This window comes from Ziziphus jujuba, chromosome 7 (genome assembly GCF_031755915.1).
Source record: "Ziziphus jujuba cultivar Dongzao chromosome 7, ASM3175591v1".
NCBI classification, from domain to species: domain Eukaryota; kingdom Viridiplantae; phylum Streptophyta; class Magnoliopsida; order Rosales; family Rhamnaceae; genus Ziziphus; species Ziziphus jujuba.
This window is the reverse complement of record NC_083385.1, coordinates 15,211,066-15,232,766: the sequence shown is the minus strand read 5'-3', so window position 1 is coordinate 15,232,766 and position 21,701 is coordinate 15,211,066. Positions and strand designations below refer to the sequence as shown.

The window sequence follows — 21,701 nt, the reverse complement described above, 5'->3', positions numbered from 1 at the left end:
TTCATTATGATCTTTTTTTATTGTTATATTAATTACTCATTATAATAATGTGTCCAATTTAAAATTTAAATAGTTTTATATTGAAATTGCCTCTTATAAACTAATAGGCTATTTACTATTGGCAAAAAATATCCATAAGTAATTTATGTGAGCCAAATTTTTTAATTTTTAATTTTAAAATTTAAAGTTTAAAGAGCCTTATTTTGTAAATTTGAAGTTTTTAAATTAATGAGTATTCAATATGGACAATTAATTTCATAATTTATAAAAATAAAAAATTTATATAAGTTAACATTTTTAAATTTGAAAATTTCAAATTAATGATTAACTGACTTGCACGTGTGTAATGTCAATATCGCATATTAGGTAGTTTGTTTAATGAATTGTATGATATAGTTTTCCTTATGTATTAAAGGACGGTATTTGTTTTTTCATAATTTATTAATATTTTATTTTCTTATTTGAAAAGTGTTCTCCATAATTTGTTATTGTATTTTTCACTTGGTTAAGATGATGCTACATTTTTAAAAACAATAAAATATTGATATAAATGACAATTAATTAATATTTAAAAAATAATTGAATATAACATTAGATAATCAACCTAAACAAATAAATTAATATTATATTTTTTCTATAATGATGATATATGGAAAAAATTTTACCGTCTATCTTACTTTTTATATATAATATAAATATAGATAAATATAGATACAAATTTTAAAGTAATTTATTAAATTATCTTATAAATTTATAATTCATAGTTTCCAATATCATTGACAATTAAATAGAAGAAAATTTTCTTCAATTCTTATTAATTCCAGGCAATCAATCCACTAAAAGGTGCAAACAATTTCATATACTTAATTAAATAGAATATTTAAACATAAAAAATGTAAATAATTTTAAAGTATTTTTAGTAAGGACCAAGGAATTGATAGATGTATTATACCGAAAAATAGTTTAATGATTAAGAAAAAGGACCATATCCTTTTTTTTTTTTTCTTTACATGAGTTCTTCTCCCTTACGTGATAAATTTAAGTTAAAATTATCAAATTTATATTTTATAAAAATAACAATAAAATGTCCAAAAATCAATAAAATTTTCAACCGCAATATCTTTCAACTATCCAAAGATAGAAATTGAATGTCAATTATCCTTTAATAATTTGTCCCATAAACTTGAATATATATATATATATATAAACAATATTTTTTATCATTAATTTTGTATTTTTTTTTTCATCTTTTCTAAAAAGATGGTACAATTTACATTGATGAATGAAATATTTATACTAGTTAAACACACACACACACACATATATATATATATATATATATATTATCATAATCCTAAGATTACCTTTTAAAAACAACTTTAAATATGTACATATATATAAGACCTTTTTAAGAGTTTTCTCCTTAGTTAACATATACACACATATATATATTTAGTACTTTATGGAAAATATTGAAAAAAATGCATTATTCATCTTAAAGTATTGATATATTGATATGAAGATCAATTTTATTATTAATTACCATACATTAATCTTATTGTTTTATAATAAAATTTCACTTATTACATATTTAGATATGAATATGTATCAGTGTCTAGAATATTTGTTTCAAATATCTTTAATAATAAAAATATATTACATTATATACATGTTTTTTTATCTTATATTTTCAAAATTCAAAAATAAACCAAATAAGAATATTAATCTTATTATTAATTACCATAAACAAAATCATATTATTTTACAATAAAATAAATATAACAAAGCAATAAATCCTATCCCAACATTTTTCATGGTCAATACCAAAATAAGCAAAACTAAAAATCTTAATTAATTGCTTGACTTCAACGTGTTTCCAACATCGATAACAAATCGGTAATTAATGTCTCCTTTCACAAGACGCTTCATGGCAGTGTTGACATAATCAGCAGGAATAAGCTCAATATCAGCTCTTATGTTATGTTTGGCTCCAAACTCAATTATCTCTTGTGTTTCCTTCATACCTCCCATGGCACTACCAGCTACTATTTTCCTTCCTGCCACACACAAAATTAGATTTCGTTAATAATTTTCTGTCATACAAAAACTACTTAAATGCTTATGTAGTATTATATTATATAAGCAATCTTATATATGGTATGCTTAATTATATATATACTGACCCATAAGTAAAGGAAAAATTGGTTGCTCAAGTGGCTTCTCGGGTACACCAACCATAACAAGCTTTCCATGAGACTTCAACAGCCGAATCAAAGGCAGTAGAGAATGTACTGCTGAAACAGTGTCAATGATACTGTCCAAAGTGCCAATAGCAGCCTTCACAATAAGAAACACAAACATTAAAGAGAGAGAGGGGGGGGGAAACAAAAAAACATTGCACAGTTAAATAACACTATCCCCTAAATTCATCAAAAACAATTTGTTTTTAAAATTCTAATATATACATTCATCTGATCTTGATCGCGGCTAACTAAGAATGAATCAGCGCCAAGTTTTTCCAAAGCTTCCTCTTTCTTGTTAATTGATGTACTGATTACCGTAACATTAGCCCCCATAGCCTTGGCGAATTTCACAGCCACATGTCCTAGTCCACCAAGGCCTACGATACCAACACGCGTACCGGGGTTATCAAGTCCAAAGTACTTCAATGGACTGTAGACTGTAATCCCAGCACAGAGCAGAGGAGCCCCTGCATCAAGAGGTAGGCCATCCGGAATCCGAACTACGTAGTGCTCATCGGCCACCATGTGGTCGGAGTAACCTCCATAGGTGACAGTTCCATCATGGTACTTAGCGCTATAAGTGAATATCATATTGGGGCAGTAATTCTCAAGGTTGTTTTTGTTGCAGTTTTCACAGGAATGGCAAGCTCCAACCATGCATCCCACTCCAACATTATCCCCAATTTTGAACTTTTGGACTTTATCACCCACCTCTGTTACTACACCGACAATTTCATGCCTGCATTTGCCCAATTGAGTTAAAATATTGAATAGTGATTAGGAAATAGAAAGTGATCAAGGGAAACCCAATCAAGCTAACTTTGAGTTAATTCACAACAATAATACATATCTGTAAGGTTCCTATACTAGAAAATTCTCCGAAGTATTATTATTATTATTTTTTTTTTTTTGGGGGGGATAATTACAAAATCTTACCATTTAGTTTGAAAAGTTTTCATAACTACCCTTGAGTTTTTATTTTTTTCAGAAACTTTGCTTCTTGTTTCTTTTTCCTTTCATATTATTTCCTTTCAATGTAAAATATAAATTTCATCCAAAATTAATAAGTTAAAAGACTATAATGTCCAATGGATAATTTCATAAAAAATTAACAAGTCACAAGACTATACTGTCCATCTATTTAAAGTTCATTATTTACCATTATAACTTTTAAAAAATTGTAACCTAACATCTATCATAACCCTAATTTTATCTTCAAAAAAAAATATATATATATATATATATATACTCAAACCGATGAATCCAACATCAAGCTCAATAAACTCATCTAACCTAATTTCTTTTTTGCTTTTTCGCATACAGGGATTTCACAATGTAATATTATATTCCTTGGGAACCAAAAAAATTGCAAACAAGTAGCTATGGCAGCATATCAATTAGCCAAGCATTTTGGGTAGAATTACTTACCGTTTCTCTCCTTTGATTTGATTTGATTTTATTTTCAAATAAAGTTTGGTATGTATGTACAATTCTTAAATGTGATTATGGATTGTGAGATTCACCTATGGTTAAATTATATTTATTTTTTTTCTACACCGCATTGATTATATACTTTACCTACATAATTTTCGTGTTTGATTAAGAATATAACAAACGTTACATATGAAATAAATATAATGATTTGAAGTTGATTTAGGATTTTCCATTATGGTAGACTTTATTTGGTAGAAGATAAGTTTGGAGCTATGATGACTATTTGGATACAAGTTTTTAAAAAGTTATTAATGGCTTGATTTTAGTGAATAATATATTGTAATTAGATAGTTGCTATGGTCTTTTAATTTATTAATTTTAGATAAAATTATCTATTTTTCATTAAAAAAAGGTTAATTTGAAAGTAAAATAAAAGTAAAAGGGAAGTATATGTAAAAAAAGCAATTCAACGATGATAAAAAATTTCCGAGCTAGAAAGTAAGGGCCTGTTTGGCCATTAGGTTTTAAAATAGTTTTTTGTTTTATAGTTTTATGTTCCATAAAATAGAAAACTGTTTGCAAAATAAAAAATTACCTGTTTGACCTCAATTTTCAAAAACAGTTTTAAAAAACAAATTAAAAAATAAAATAAAATTTAGCAAACGTTAAAAATGATGTTTTTTTTCTTTCTGTTTTTTAGTTTTGAAAACTGTTTTAAAAAATTACTGGCCAAACACTCCTAATATCAAAAAACAAATAAAAATAATTTTTATTTTTTTGATTTTTAAAATAATATTTTGAAAACTAAAAACTGAAAACATAGCCAAACAAGGGCTAAGTTTTTGCAATTTATTTTCAATATTAGATTTGGATAAATTCTATCTCTTAATATTTACTAGGAAAATTCCTTGCAGTCAAAAAATTGAAAAAGAATAAAATAAACCATATAACTAAAGTCAACGTTAATTATTTACTTCAATGCAAAATATTTCGGGTTGGAAAGCAAACTAGTAAGGTATATAAACCCAAATAGTTCATGGGCGATGAATTTATTGGAGGTCCATTTTTTATTTATCAAAAAAAAAAAAAAAAAAGGCAAATTGCACCCAATAATTAATAATTATTTTCCTTGTACAATGAGCGGGGTAGACATACGATAATATTTATCAAAAAAGGAGCCGACAAAAGAATCCTGATATGGTGGTAAGTGGAGATTTGTTTTTTATTACATAGATTCAAATAGCCATGATCAGCTCGAGTTCAATTTTATTTTAATTCACTCGATTTTAACTTGTAAAGAAAATAAATTTGAAAAAGAAATAAAATTTGTGAGTTGATTTTTAACCATAATTATGAGTTGATTCTTAACAATAAATAAAGTTCATAAATAGTTTGAATTTGTCATTTATATATATTTATATAAAAATTTTATTACAAATTTAAACGAATTGAATATTTATAATACAAAAGTAATATATTTTATAAATTTAATATTTTTTTAAGAAATAAATTAATTTTGTAATAAAATTGATAGAACAACTTAAATTTCTTAATAACTGATGTTAAAATTTGTATTCTAAGAAAACTAATATTTAAGTTTTTAAATTTTTATAATATAACAAATCAAGCTAAGTTAAGCTTAAACTTTTCATAAATAAGCTAAATCAAACTTGAACAAGTTATTTCAAAAATTTATAAGTTTGAACCGAACTTGAATACTCATAGAATCATATAAATCGAATTTGAAAATTCTAATAGTAGACTTAAATTGGCTCATTTACACCTTATTATTAACGAAAATTCTATCCTACTTTTCCTTCTGGTACTCACTAGTTGTAACACCCCGTCCCAAATCATATCAGAATTCGTGCACGTTGATCGAGGTTGACCGTTGACCGAGTGGGTCAAAAGTTGACTTTTTGTTCCAGTTGAAATTTCTAGTTGACCATGGTACCATGGCGAAGTGTATGATGCTCCGAATTCGTAAACTAATAGCACATCGAAAACGGAGCTACGGTTTGAAAGTTATGGGCAAAACAAGTCGATGTGCAAACTGTCCAAAAGGTGCCGGGAGTTGACTTTTTACTGTTGTATAATTTTATTTTGACTCTTGTATGGTTGTAAATTACTCGTCGATACGAGTTTATAAACTAGCGGCACGCTTAAATTGGACATCTGGTTAAAAAGTTATGGACGTTTGAAGTTCACCGAATACCATAATATTTTATTATATCTGGCTTAAGTGCACAGTAACGCCACGTGTCATCACCTGATTGGTCCACGTGGATGAACAGTGTCACCCATGGTTCTTTTATTTGGCAAAAACGCTGGGGAAGAGAGAGAAAGAGAGAGAGAGAGAGAGAGAGAAGCCGACCGGCTGCCGGAATCATCCAATTTTCCGGCCGATTCTTGCTACACACGCGAGCCAGACAAGAGCGCCATCCCATTTCCGGCCAAACCCCAAAATCTCACGACCAACGGTCCTCGGACGCACCCGGATCGAGGCGGCGAAGCTCGGCAGCAATTTTTCCCTCCATCGCGGGCCACCGCCGTTTGACCCCTTTCCGGCTATTTTTAGGCCACACGTGCCAGTCACCCCTCACCACCTCCTCATTTCCGGCCAGCCCACCAAATTTCATGGCCACCGGACCTCCGACACGCCGGGATCGGAGCATTTTTCGGAGAGGCACCGAAAATCTTCAAAACCCAATCTCTCCGCCGTCTGGTCTCTGTTTACCTCACCGCCGGTCCCGTTGGATTCCTCTCCCCTTGATCTACAAAACCGCCAAAAATCTCAGCCAACAGCCACCGCACCCGCTGCCGCCGGCGACGGTTGTCGGTGAAAGCGGCGGCTCGCGGGAAGTCACTGTTCCGGCGAGTACCCAGTTGCACCGCCGGTCCCTGTCCATTAATTCTGACCTTCTGAATCCAAATCCCGCATCCTTTTCTGCCAATTCGCGATGGTTTGAGAGAATTGAGGAGTCGAATCCCGAAAGCTTTCCGGCGAGATTCCGGCCACCTCGGGTCCGATCTCCGGAAAGTAAGACCGAATCTGTGATCCTCATCACTCAAGCTTCGATTCGGTATATAACTCATAACTTTTAGTTGTCGTTTGTGTTTTTTCCCCGGGTACCCATTTGGGAGTTATCCGATTAAAATATTAATATATTTGGTTGGTGTACTGTGGATGTTTTGGGTGTGCGTGCGACTAGTGGAGTTGATCCTAAGGAAGATCTTAGCTGATATACGCGCTTAAGGTGAGTGACCCACCTTTAAAAATATTTTGGGCAATTAATTATATTTAATTGGTGTTTAATTGGTATTTGAATTATGCTCATGTGGTGCAATTTAATTATTATTTTATTGTGATTTAATTTTAATTATTATGCATGAGCAAGGTATTTTTAGTAATAATTTGTATGTGGTTTTAAATGGTATTTTTGGGCATAATTTGTCAGGACCCGTCCAGAATTCCTTCCCCGGAACCCTAGACAGCCCTGATCCCAGGGAAACCCTACCGGACCCTCCAAAGGAAAATCCGACAGAGCCTCCCCTAAGGGATTTACTTACCACAAACTACAAACTGATTCCACAAATTCCAGCACTTCTCAAAGCAACAACAGTCCAGTGCATAAATAAAACAGAAGTATTCCAATAGTATACAGAGCTTTAAGAAGTGCTAAACAACAGAAATACAATAAGGCTGAAAAGAAATAATACACTGAAATGAAAGAGTACAAAGAAACTCCTCGAAACACAACAGCAGCGGAAAACTTGGTTCGCTCCGGAAGAACGTCTACCACCACTTGCACCTAAGGGAACGGAATTTAAGAGTGAGATGCTAATCATCTCCGTGAGTAACCCGAACTACTGAACACCTTTTAATAATAATAATAAAATAATAACAATTAAGGAGTGGAACAAATACCAACAATTAATAATAAATAATAATAACCTTTGGAAAATAATGATTTCCCTCAAAACTCTCACCAATCGCTCCGTTTGAAATGTTCCCTTTTTAAAACCTTTTCGCAAAACCCAATGTGCATACCTCCCAAAAACCAAGGGATTAAATAATTTAACAACAACAATTAAATAAATACATACCCCAAATATATAATAAAAATATAATAAATTATAATAAATAAATTTTGAACACCTTTGGGGTTTAAACCATTATTTGCAATTACACCGACAATTACACCTGACGCACCACACCATATACCGGTGATGCCCTCCGATACCCAGCGTCCCGAGCACCGACTGGCGGGAGGTTAAAGAGAGAAACCTGCAGTGGTCACTTCGGCGTCCCGACAGTACCGACTGCTAAAAACCATCACCCGGCCAAGGAGGGGGGCGGCTGTGCGCAACAATAACCTTGCCTGCCCACGGTCCAATGGCAACTCACGGGTGAAGTAATAACCGCACGCTAAACCATATAATAACCGCGTGCTAAACCACGTGTCCATACACCATACACCAGAACACCAATACTGTATGAGTGCGTCTAAAAATAAACAATAACAACCAACCGTACCGTTTTTCCAAAAAACCACCGTGGGAAGTATACCAAATTTTCACAAACACCATCCCACATATTTTTATTTAGTAACCCGGTACGAAACATTGATAACCAACAAACCACAATTTTCTCGAAATACGAAATGCAACCATAAAAATACCGCGGGCATAATTTATAAAATTTAACCAAATATTTTCATAAAATATTTAACCTAATTATGCCCGAGAAATCACATTTGAAACCACGTGAAATTAATACCGAAACATACCTTGCTCATGCATAACAAATAATTTAATTTAAACCGCATTAAAATCATAATTAAACCACACCACATGAGCATAATTAAATACTAAATTAAATACCAATTAAATTTAATTAATTGCCCAAAATAATTTTTGAAGGTGGGTCACTCACCTGGAGAGCGCAAATCAACTAAGATCCTCCTCAGGATCCACTCCACTACTCGCGCGTGCACCTAAACAACCACAGTGCACAAACCAAAAATATTAATATTTTATTCGGGTAATTCCCAAATGGATACCCGGGGAGCGAACACCAAGCGACATCTAAGGGTTACGAGTTATATACCGAATCGAAGCTCGTGTGATGAGGATCACGGATTCGGTCTTACTTTCCGGTGATCGAACCCGACGGGGTCGGAATCTCGCCGGAAAGCTTTTCGAGTTTCGGCTCCGCAATTCTCCCAAACCGTCGCGAATTGGCGGAAATGGAAGTCGGATTTGGGTTCAGGAGGTCGAACACTGCGGACTGGAGCTGGCCGGAATTTTCGGGTACTCGCCGGAACAGTAATTTCCGGCGGGCCGCCACGTCACCGGCAACCGTCACCGGAACAGTATTTTCCGACAGTGGCCGTTTGCTGTGAAATTTTGCAGATTTGTAGATCGTGAGGAGAGCAATCCAACGGGACCGACGGTGAGCAAAACGGAGGTCGGACGGCGGAGAAATCACCGTTTGAAGATTTTCGACCCCTCGCCGGAAAACGCTCCGATCCCGGCGCGTCGGTGGTCCGATGGCCGTGATTTTTGGTGGGTAGGCCGGACTTGAGGAGAGGATCAAGGCTGTCAGGCGCGTGTGGCCGGAAAATGGCCGGAACAGTGCCGATTCGCGGTGGCCGGCGGTGGAGGGGAAAAATCGCCGCCAAACTTCGGACGTCCGATCCGGGCACGTCCGGCGGCCGTTCGCCGTGAAACTTGGAGGTTTTGCCGGAAATGAGGTGGGCAAGCTTTCTGTCCGGCGCGTGTACAGTAACTCGGCTGGAACAGTGGCAAAATCCGGTGGCCGGCGGTGGCTCTCTCTCTCTCTTTCTCTCTCCTCTCTCTCTTTCTCTCTCTTCTCTCTCTTTCTCTCTCTTCCCCGAGAGTTTTTCAAAATTAAAACCCTGCGTGACACTGTTCATGCCACGTGGACCACTCAGAAGCTGACACGTGGCATTTCACTGTTCACGACCAAAAAAATATTAAAATAATACGGTATCCGGTAAACTTCAAACGTCCATAACTTTTTAACCGGATGTCCGTTTTGAGCGTGCCGCTAGTCTGTGAACTCGTATCGACGAGCACTTCACAACCATGCATGAGTCAAAGCTCAATTCCCCATAAACAAAAAGTCAACTCCGGCACCCCTTGGACAGCAACTTGTTTCGTCCATAACTTTCAAACCGTAGCTCCGTTTTCGACGTGCTACCAGTCTACGAACTCGTGGCATCGTGCACTTCGCCATGGTACCCTAGTCATCTCGAAATTCCCACCGAGTCAAAAAGTCAACTTTTGACCCCTTTGGTCAACGGTCAACAGTCAACATCGGTCAACGTGCACGGATTCCGGTGCGATTTGGGACGGGGTGTTACATAATTGGTTTAAATATTTTATGAAAATATTTGTTAAATTGGTGGTTTAATTTTATAATTATGCCCACGGTATTTTATTTGTTGAACCTCATATTACGAGAAAAATTATGGTTTTATTGGTTATTGATGATTTCGTACCGGTCTGTTAAATGAAAATATGTGGGATGGTAAGTGTGAAAATTTGGTATATTTCCCACGGTAATTTTGGAAAGAACGGTATAGTTGATTTAATAATTATTTTAGACGCATTCATACAGTATTGGTGTTCTGGTGTATGTATATGTGGTTTAGTGCGCAAGTATTATGTCTCCCGTGAGTTGCCATTGGACCGTGGGCAGACAAGTTTGATATTGGCCACAGCCGCGCCCCTCCTTGGCCGGGATGACGGTTTCAGCAGCGGTACTGTCGGGACACCGGAGTGCCGTTTGCAAGTTTCTCTCTTTAATCTCCCCGCCAGTCGGTGCTCAGGATGCTAGGTATCGGAGGGCATCACCGGTATATGATGTGGTGCGTCAAGTGTAATTTTCAGATAAAGTTTCAAACCCTAAAGGTGTTCAAAAGTTATTTATTATATTTATTTACACTTTATTTATATTTGGGGTATTTATTTATTTATTGTTTATTAAATTGTTTGATCCCTTGGTTTTCGGGAAATATCGGGTTTGTGAAAATGTTTTAAAAAGGGAACATTTCCAACGGAGTGATTAGTGAGAGTTTTGAGGAAAATTATTATTTCCAACTGCTATTATTTATTTACCTATTTAATTGTTGGTATTAATTAAATTCCCTTATTTGTTATATTATTATTATTAAAAGTGTTCAGTAGTTAGGGTCACTCATTGAGATGATTAGCATCTCACGTTTTTAAGTTCCGTTCCCTTAGGTGCAAGGGTGGTAGACGTTCTTCCGGAGCGAACCAATTCTCCGCCACTATCGTGTTTCGAGAAGTACTTTTGTACTCGTTCATTTCAGCTGTATTATTTCTTTCTTCTTTGTTGTATTTTCTGTTGATTAGCACTTCATGAAGCTCTGTATACTATTTGGACACTTATATTTTATTTATGCACTGGGTTGTTGTTATTGTTGTGAAGTGTTGTAAATTTGTGGTATCAATTTGTAGTATTGTGGGAGGAATAAGGAGATGAATATAGAAGTGTGTTTTCAGTGCAGGTAATTTTTGGTAAGTCCTACCCTTAAGACAGGTGCTGCCGGATTTTCCGTTGGAAGGTTCGGTGGTATTTCCCTGGGATCAGGGCTTGTCTAGGGTTTCAGGCTTGTCAGACGGGTCCTGACACTAGTTGCCTCCTTTTCTTTTGGAAAGCATAACGAACATGTTATAGGCCACTAAAATTAGATGAATTATGTCTATATGATTTTGGATAAACTTATATATATATACATGTGTGTGTGTGTGTGTGTGTTTCTATTTAATTATTCCATAAAAACTTTACCTATTTATGATAAATGATTGTATTTATTTTAGTATTTTAATTTTTCTAATATCAATTATAATTAAATAGAACAAAGGTGTTGAGAGAGATATATACCCAGGTATAAGAGGGTAAATAGAAGTGCCCCATTCGTTTTTGGCCATGTGCAAATCAGAGTGGCATATCCCACAGTACAACACCCTGAATCTTACGTCCTTCTCTCCTGTTTCCCTGAAATCGAATAAATTTTTATTTTTATATTTTAGAAAATTTATAAATGAAAAAAATAAAACAAGCAACGTTTTAGATTACCAACACATAAATGAAAGTTAAAAATGATAAAGCCAAAAAGTATCGGCATTTCTAACGCGAAAGGGGATACATCAACTCCACCACTTTAACTCCTCGAGTTCAAGAAATTATTAATAAATGCAAATATTCTTTTGAAGCTCATAACATATCGAATGCAAGGACCTGGATGCTCTATTGATATATATATATATATATATTTTAAATACTTGTTTATGCTTGCTTTTTAACTCCAATCATTCCTTTCAAATCTTTTTAATCTAATAGTTTAAATTCATGTGAAATATACGTGAGTTTTCTTTTTGGCTTTTATACTCAGTATTCAAGAAAAGCATGTAGGAGAAGCATTCATAGTCGTTCTATGGAGAAAAAGGAAAAGATCTTTCAGTGAATCTAAAGGCATCTCCAGTGAATAAAATACTTAATATTCTTTTTTTAGGTCATCGAAATCCCTTTAATATTTTAACAACAAGAAGTTGTAATTCATTTCTTCTTATTTTTTTTTTCTTCTCTTTTTTTTTTAAAAAAAAAATTAGGGTTTAGAGATGTTCTTTATTGCTATCAGTTCACCTTCACCAAAAGCTTCAAATCTTAAGACCTTCTTCCTTTTCTTTCATTGTTACTTGCTCTTCTAGGTTGAACTCAAATGAATGCTTTAAATGGCTATGGCTGTGTATATAAAATAAAAAAAAAATTCAAAACAATACTCCCAGTTTAGAGGAAATTTGGTGCTTTATGGCGGCATCACACCACAACCGGTCCTTGAGTATGAGATTTAACTCTAGCTTGGTATCAAACTGCCTTGCCAATCTCAAAGTTTTGCAGATATTGTAGATTCGGACATAAAGAACAAGGGATTGATTAGAAGCCGCTCCTCTCTTTAGACTTTACACTTAAAAGACATAACCAAAAAAAAAAAGGGGGAAAAAAATCTCAGGAAGAAAACTCACTTGTATTTCACATGAATTGAGGTTTTAGTGATAATGTAAGAATTATGTGCTTTTAAATGATGTAGTATTGATTCAAACCATTATATTAGATGGATTTCAAAGGAATGGTAGCAATTAAAAGGTTAGTATAAACAAGTATTTAAAAAAACCAGCAAAGGATCCAGATCTCAAATACAAATATATAGCTCCCTTTGTAATGTTAATGCCCATATATTTTTGGTTTTCTTCTTCTTTTTTTTTTTTTCTTCTTGTTGTTTTGCTTGAAATATCAAATATATATATACATATAAATGATAAACATTTTGGAATGATTTCAATTTGCAAAAACTAACCTCCGGGAGAAATTGACTGGAGAGAGTGTTAAATAAATTAATAATTGTGTACTTAGCATAATCACTTACTTACTTACAGGGCCTATTTATGTCATTAATGGGACTGGTTTATTTTAATATTTTGTAGTAGGGCCCTTGGTCACACATTCTCTATAAGATTTCAGTTGTCCCATTGGACTGGAGGACCAACTCTCTTTATAAGCCCATTGACTTACCCATATTTTTCTACTATTATTATATTATTAAATTATTAGTATTTTGTGTGTTAAAATTAATGGGTAAGTGTGACTTGCAGAAACTATAAAAGGTCTAGGGCAAGTAAACAAATATATGCCATACGGTATTTTGATATTAGGATTTTTAGAGATCTGAGAGTGGTTTGAGAGTAGTGTGTCCATAGGCACTACTTTACATTGTTTTCTATTTTGTAAGATTAAATATTTAATTTATCAATGGCTGTGTTTGAAGGTTAGTAATTTATGATTTATAGAATTTATTATGTATGTTTAGATTCACAAATTCTAACAATTGGTATCAGAGCACATGGTTAATATGCATAATAAATTATTTTGAAATTTGTTGTTATATTGATATGCGGCCATTGAGCTTTGATCGTGTATATTGATGACATGATATTTATTTTATATTTATTCTCTCGTCCTCGTGATTCTATTATTACATGCTTGTTTCCTGAAATCCAATATGTGATATTCATTTGTGCTGGCGGCTATTGATTGTTTGGAGATCCAAATTTTAATTTTGAATTTTATTGATTAATTTCTTTTCTCTTGCGCAATATCGGGTTTATATTGAGTTTGTGCAGATTATATGAATTTTTTGTTTTGGTTCGAATTAAGATCTGGGCACGGTGGAAAAATAGGTTGTTGTCATGAATTGTATTCTTTGACATCTTTAATTGGACTGGAAACCTTTTTTGTTTTTTGAATTAAAAAAAATTGAGAAAATTGCCGGAAAAGAAATTTCCAGGTGGGTCGAATTAGCGGGTCGCGTGACCCGTTTGGACTGGAATTGGGTCACCCATGACCCGGTTGGGTGAAGAAGAAGAAAGAAACGGCATGCCGTTTGGAGCCTTGGTGCTGATGTTAGCACGACGTGTCGTTTGCTGACGTCAGTAGAAAAAAAAAATTTTTCCTTTTTTATTTTTATTTTGTTTATTTATTTATTTGGTTAGTTGTTTGTTTATCTATTGTTCACTCTTATTAACCAAAAAAAAAAAAAAAGGGGATGTTATTCATTTATTTATTTGTTTATTTATTTCATTCCAATTTTATTAAATTAAATTTAAATATCTATGCATGAAAATTTTGATTGTGATAGCTTTCCCTAAATAGGCTTTATGCCTAGTTGGTATAGTAGTGTGGAATTTTAAGTACTCACCTGTCATGAGACTTATTTTATCTGCATTATGTGTACCAATGTAATTTATGTTGGCATAGTGGATGGGATGTTTTATATTTGCCTATTTCATGAAATTGCCAATATGCTATTTTTCTCCCACTTATTAACCAGGATCTATACGGGTAACTAGGCTATCTTGTCGGTAGTTTTAGTTGCTTTTCTATGACGCCTGGAATGGCAGTGGAAGTTAATTAAATGCCATATATTGCAGGTTCTGAGTTGTCCTGTCGGTGATTTAGTTTAATGCATTTGATTGTGGTTATTTGGTTGACTGTCCTGGCCCGCGTAAGGATATCTTTGGTGCTACAAAGATCCTAGCGATATTGATATTTTATGTTTTGTGTTAAGGGGCTAGAAAATAGTTATTGTTTTATATGTATTAAATGTTTTATTGTGCTTGCTATTTTCACAGTTAGTAGCACCCCGAATGTTCTGCCTATGACTGCCATGATGAAATTGGATGGGACAAACTATCAGAAGTGGAAGAAGACTTTAGTTATGAATTTGACATTTATGAAATTTGATTTGGCTTTAGAGATAGATCCACCAGAGATACCAACTGATGAGAGTAGTGCAGCAGATAGGAAGCTTTATGAGGTTTGGAGGCATTCTAATAAATGCTGCATGGTGATGATGGAGAATTATATAGATGAATCAATTTATGTGAGTATTCCAAAGGTGGAAACTGTAAAGGAACTTCTTGAAAAGATAGGAAATAAATTTATCAAGTTTGATATGAATGAGAAACATCATTATTTGGACCTTTTGAATAATACTAAGTATGATGATGCTTATCAGAAAGAGTACTTCAATGGATGGTATGGTTACTACAATAAAGTTGGACACAAGAAGATAGAGTGTTAGAATTTAAAGGGAAAGCAAGAGAAAAAAGATAATATTTTAATGATTGAGACCAATATTATTGAAGTTAGATACTGGAGCAACAATTCATGTTACTAATTCATTGAAAAGGATGATAAGGCAAAGGGGGCCAACCAATCTTGAGCAGCATGTTTATATGGAAGATAGCTCAATAGTGAAAGTGGATATCATAGAAACAATCAAGTTGAAGCTTGTTACTGGATATGTTTTAGAATTACAAGAAGTTTCATATATACCCTCAATTAGGAGAAATTTATTATCTATTTCTCTTTTGGATAATCAAGGTTTTAGTTTTTTGTTTGGGAATAATAAAGTTGAGATGTAGAAGGATGATAAAGTTGTTGGTTTTGGAACTTTATGTGGCAATTTATATAGAGTTGATTTATTTAGTAATGGTCTCAATTCTTCTATTAATTCTGTTGTTGACCCTGTTATTGCTTCTAAACATCCAAGAGTTAATGATAATTTCTCAATGTTGTGGCATAAGCGTTTGGGACATATTTCTAGGCACAAGATGAAAATGTTAGTGAATGATGGAATACTTGCCAACTTTGATTTCTCCGATCTGTCGACTTGTGTAGAATGTGTGAAAGGGAAGCTAACTTCCAAGGTTAGAAAGGATAAGATAGTAAGGAGTGGAGATGTTTTGAAATTAATCCATACTGATATATGTGGATCTTTCACTCCAATGGCTTTAGGTGGTTATATGTATTTTATTATCTTCATTGATGATTTTTCTTGTTATGGACATTTTGAGCTTATATGTGAGAAGTCAGATTCTTTAGGTTCTTTTAAGGAGAGCTTTAAAAGAATAAGAAGATAAAGGCTGTGAGGTCTGATAGAGGTGGTGAATTTTACGGCAGATATGATGAGACTAGACGGAACCCAGGGCTTTTTGCAATATATTTACATGAATGTGGTATTGATGCGCAATATACAATGCCTGGTACGCCTTAGCAGAATGGCATTGCTAGGAGGAGAAATCGTACTTTGTTGGATATGATGCGATCTATGTTGGCAAATTCTAGTTTGCCAGATTACTTATGGGGAGAGGCTTTAAGGACGGTAGCTCATATTTTGAATCAAGTTTCAAGTAAATCCATTCCTAAGACTCCTTTTGAGTTGTGGTCAGGGACAACAAGCCTAATTTACATCATTTTTAAGTATGGAGTTGCAAAGCTGAAGTAAGAATTTATAATCCCCAAATTAAGAATTTGGATCCTAAAACTATAAGTGGGTATTTTGTTGACTATTGTATAGAATCTAGGGGTTCAAGATTCTTTTGTACATCTCACACCACCAGAATTGTAGAGTCAGACCGGGTTATTTATTTTGAAGATGATTTTGGGTTTGATGATAGTAATGCTCCAAGGGAGCCTTAATTTAGAGAAAAAAATGTATTCATTCCCAGTGTTTTAGTTCTTGATAGAGATATTATTAATCCAGTAATTAATGAACCAGTAGTTGGTCAGGATGAATCCTTTATTGAGGAACAAGATATTCCAACTATTGTATATGTTAATGTGCCTTTGAAAAGGTCACAAAGGACTAGGAGGTCAGCTATTCCTGATGACTATGAGATTTACTTGTAAGAGCATGATTTTGATATAAGTGATGATTCAGATCCAGTCGCTTATAAGGAAGCCATAAGCAGTTCGCACTCAAATTTTTTGTTGGATGCAATGGAAGATGAAATGAAATCCATGGCATCAAATGGTATTTGGGATTTGGTTGAGTTACCATTGGGTAGCAAGCCTATAGGGTGCAAATGGTCTTTAAGACTAAAAGAGACTCTAATGGTCAAGTGGAGAGGTATAAGGCTAGACTTGTAGCCAAAGGGTTTAGTTAGAAGGAAGGAATTGATGACATAGAAACATTCTCTCCTGTATCTACAAAGGATTCTTTTAGAATCATTATGGTGATTATGGCACATTATGACCTAGAGTTGCATAAGATGGATGTCAGAATTGCTTTTCTGAATGGTGACTTTTATGAGGATATATATATATATATATAATTCAACTAGTTGGCTTTCAGCAAATAGGAAATGGTAATCTGATTTGTAAGCTTAAAAAGTCAATTTATGGTCTTAAGCAGGCTTCGAGGCAATGGTATCTTAAGTTTGATGAGGTTGTCATCCAAAATGGCTTTAAGGATAATGTTGTTGATAGATGCATATATATAAAGGTCAGTGGAAGCAGTTTTATATTTCTGGTGTTGTATGTTGATGACATACTTCTGGCTACTAATGACACTGACATGTTGGCTAAGACAAAGCAGATGTTGTGCAACCATTTTGATATGAAAGATCTTGGAGAGGCTTCTTTTGTTTTGGGCATCAAGATTGTTCGAGATAGGACTAATTATGTGTTGCAATTGTCTCAAAAAGCCTAAATTGATAGAATCCTTAAAAGATTTGATATGCATAATTGTTCTCCTAGAAGTGTACCGGTCACAAAGGGTGAAATATTTTCTAAGGATCAATGTTCCAAGAATGATAAAAAGAGGATGGCGATGAGAAATGTTCGCTATTCTTCAGCAGTGGGTAGTTTGATGTATGCTCAAGTATGTACACGGCTCGATATAGCTTTTGCTGTGGGCGTGCTTGGTAGATTTATGAGCAATCCTGGTCCTGTTCATTACCAAGCAGTTAAGATGGTCTTTAGGTATCTTCAGAGTGCTAAAAATCATATGTTGACATATCGACGTACCCACTCCCTAGATGTTGTTGGTTATAGTGATGCAGATTATAAAGGCTATGTGGATGACAAGAAATCTACCACTGGATATATATTTATCATGGCCGGAGGTGCTGTATCTTGGCGCAATGCCAAACAGTCAGTGACAGCATCCTCGACTATGAAAGCAGAGTATGTGGCATGTTATGAGGCTCCTCATCATGTAGTTTGGCTTCGGAATTTTATTCGTGACTTGGGAGCGGTTGACTCCATTGAGAGGCCTATTATGATGTATTGTGATAATACTGCAGCAGTATCTTTCTCCAATAATTTAAAAGGTATTCCTGGTGCGAGGTACATTGATGTTAAGTATTTTGTGGTTAAGGAGAAAGTTGAAGAAGGCGTCATTACTGTAGTTTACATGCCTACTTATAGCATGGTGGCGGATCCACTGACTAAGGCCTTATCTGTAGGCATATTTAAGGAGAATGTGTCCCATATGGGATTGTTAGGCAGCTGAGACTGCTGTGGGTCAGTGGGAGTTTGTTATATTTTCTGCAGTAATATCCATGTTAAGTATTATTTATTATTTTAATACATTGATGCATGTGGATCATTATATATTTATAAGATATTTTATTACACATATTATTGCTCCTTATATTTACAGGCCTGTTGAGACTATTAGTCTATGTATATGTGTATGTTGATCCATAAATGCCATCGTGAGTCCCTACTACCTAGTTTGGGTATATTATTGTATCCTATCGATACACAATATGCTCGGATGAAATGGTATTTGTGTGTTGGGAGATTGCACGTGGTTAGGTATATCTCTACTATCTAGACTGAGTTTATGGCATGCAAAGTGCTCAGTTGAAATTGTATCATGTTTTGGGAGATTTACTGAGAGAATCTCTACTGCCTAGTCTAGTATATTGTTATGCCCTGTCGGTATGCTATGTATTTAGACGAAATGGCATTATGGTTCGGGAGATTCTGTAGTAAGTGAGTTTGGATTATATATATGATGATGATTATGCAGTCCAAGTAGGAGAATGTTAAATAAATTAATAATTGTGGACTTAATATAATCACTTACTCACTTACAGGCCATATTTATACCATTAATGGGACTGGCTTATTTTAATATTTTGTAATAGGGCCCTTGGTCATACACTCTATATAAGATTTCAGCTGGCCCATTGGACTGGAGTACCAACTCTCTTTATAAGCCCATTGACTTACCCATATTTTTCTACTATTATTATATTATTAAATTATTAGTATTTTGTGTGTGTTAAAATTAATGGATAAATGTGATTTGCAGAGACTATAAAAGGTCTAGGGTAAGCAAACAAATATATACCATACGGTATTTTAATATTAGAGTTTTCAGATATCTAAAAGTGGTTTGAGAGTAGTGTGTCCATAGGTACTACTTTACATTGTTTTCTATTTTGTAGGATTAAATATTTAATTTATCAATGGCTACATTTTAAGATTAGTAATTTATGATTTATAGAATGTATTATGTATGTTTAGATCCACAAATTCTAACAGAGAGAACACCAGAAGAATCTTGGGCTGCTAATCCGGTGGCTGGAATTGGATGTTCTTGTTCTGCTGCTTTCACCATTTTTTTTATGGTAGATAAATAAATATATATATATATATATATATAACAGGAAAAAATGTAATAGGAAATGGTGAAGATAGAATGCGGAAGGGAATGCGATCGATCAGAGTGATGTGAGAGAGAATTGGCATGACAGCAGTGGAGAGGTTGGTGGTATTTATAATGCAAGTTTCGTGGCAATGATGACGTATGGTATGAGCTATTAGTGAGAGATGCTACATTAAAAACGAGAGTAAATATCAATATAATACTTTATATATTATTATTTTTTTAATATTACATTTTTATTATGAAAAATATTAATATATTATTTTATATTTCATTTTTCTTCGGATGTTGCATTATTTTTTAAAATTTTTAATGATAAAGATAAAATTTGACCTATTTATCCTTTCTTTAATGAATTTTGTTTTATCTATTTTAAAAGATAAAGAATTATGAAAATTAATAAATAAAAATAAGATGATCAAACTCATAATTAACTTTTCCTTTTTTTTTAAGAAAATAAAGAGTTTCAAATCTATTAAACTTAATTCTTGAATTTGTATTTGAGTTAATCATTATTATTATATATAACTTACTGCTTTATTTTTTTTAGATAAACTGGAGAAGGTGGATTTCAGCACTAATATTTTAAATATTAGGTAATTTTAGAAGAAATATGTATATATATATACATAGGGTAATGCTATAATAAAGTCTGTCCACATGCAGATCCGCATCATAGACTTGCCATATATATATATATATATATATATATTTATGTATGTGTTTGTTTCCTTTTTTCTTTTGTTTTTTTTTTTTAATGTTCTTTGAAATCATATATATATATATATATATATAAATGAAAAAAATAAAAAATAAAAAAAGGCAAAGGAGGGGTAAATGAGTTAAATTCTAATTTTTTGTATAAGAGCTTTAATGATGGGGTTATATTGAAACAAAAGCAAAATATAAAAAATTTGTACTGATATTTTTTTCCTTAAACTTATGTTATAATGATATTTACCCTAAAATGAAAATTTGGTGCACTCGAGACCTTATGGTCTCCAAACACAGAAAAAAAAATACATCAAATGGGTCCTACTGTGCGCTCTATAATTTTTTTTTGGTCATAAAGTCTCAGGAATATGTGATTTTTTCTTCTACCCTGAAAATAACTTTACCTTCGGAGCTACTCGTTTCTGTCATTTCGATATTTTCTTTTTTCCTGATAGATTTTCCATTTGTAGACGTGGGCCTTTCTTTTTCTTGGGTAGCCAAAAAAAAAATCACATGAATTTAATGGTGTTTTGGATTTTGGCCAACCTACCAATTTTAGTTGAGAAGATATGGACGCATAACATGGGCTTAATAAGGCTAAGTTTGGGGCCAATTAATGCTGACGTACTGAGTGAGACAACTAATGGGAGTTTCTCATATTTTTTTGGTTGCAATAGATCTATTGTAGAAAGTTCCGTCTAATTCAATTCTTGTACAAAACTTATGGCAAAGTCTTATTCAAATCTTGTACTCTTAGACTTCGCCCAGTACTAAAACCACTAAAACAACATTTGGAGATTTAAAGTTTGAATTTTTATTTGGATGATCCCGAGTTGTAATACTAATAAAAAAAATGACTATTTATAATTATTGGTAAAGTGAAATTTATATATCTCAAATAATAATTTAAATACTTATGATTAAAAACCTTACTTTTAAAATTTTAGTTTAAAAAATAATAAAATTTAATATCCCATTTAAGATTTGTCACATAGAACTAGTGATGATAAATAAAAATATTTAAAAAAAAAATTATTCAAGTCTTTTATTGAATTTTGACTGCTCTAAATATCTATTAACGGTTCATTAGTCGTTATCAAAATGAATACCATAGACTTCAATATTATTCAACTGGAAATTTATTTATTATTTTAAGTGTTTTTAATTGAAAAAGTTTTTCAAGCTCAAAATATTTTTCCATTCTAATTGAAGATAATTTTGTAATATATATATA

The 21,701-nt window shown here is 33.3% G+C and overlaps 1 protein-coding gene across 3 annotated transcripts; it reads right to left on the bottom strand.

Moving 5' to 3' along the window:
* Positions 1–1,851: 1,851 nt before the first annotated feature.
* On the bottom strand, positions 1,852–19,705 carry LOC107425062 (probable mannitol dehydrogenase). 3 transcript variants are annotated; one of them, XM_060818699.1, is made up of 7 exons: positions 19,628–19,705; positions 17,962–17,965; positions 13,088–13,103; positions 11,614–11,727; positions 2,466–2,982; positions 2,184–2,337; positions 1,852–2,057 (listed from the first exon to the last, which is right to left on the bottom strand). In XM_060818699.1, the coding sequence occupies exons 1-7, from the start codon at positions 19,703–19,705 to the stop codon at positions 1,852–1,854; spliced, it is 1,089 nt and encodes a 362-aa protein (XP_060674682.1). The 3 variants fall into 3 exon arrangements, with proteins under 3 accessions (XP_060674682.1, XP_060674683.1, XP_060674681.1); XM_060818700.1 differs by lacking the exon at positions 17,962–17,965 and adding an exon at positions 14,634–14,637; XM_060818698.1 differs by lacking the exon at positions 17,962–17,965 and having other exon boundaries at positions 13,088–13,117; positions 19,638–19,705.
* Between the last annotated feature and the right edge of the window lie 1,996 nt (positions 19,706–21,701).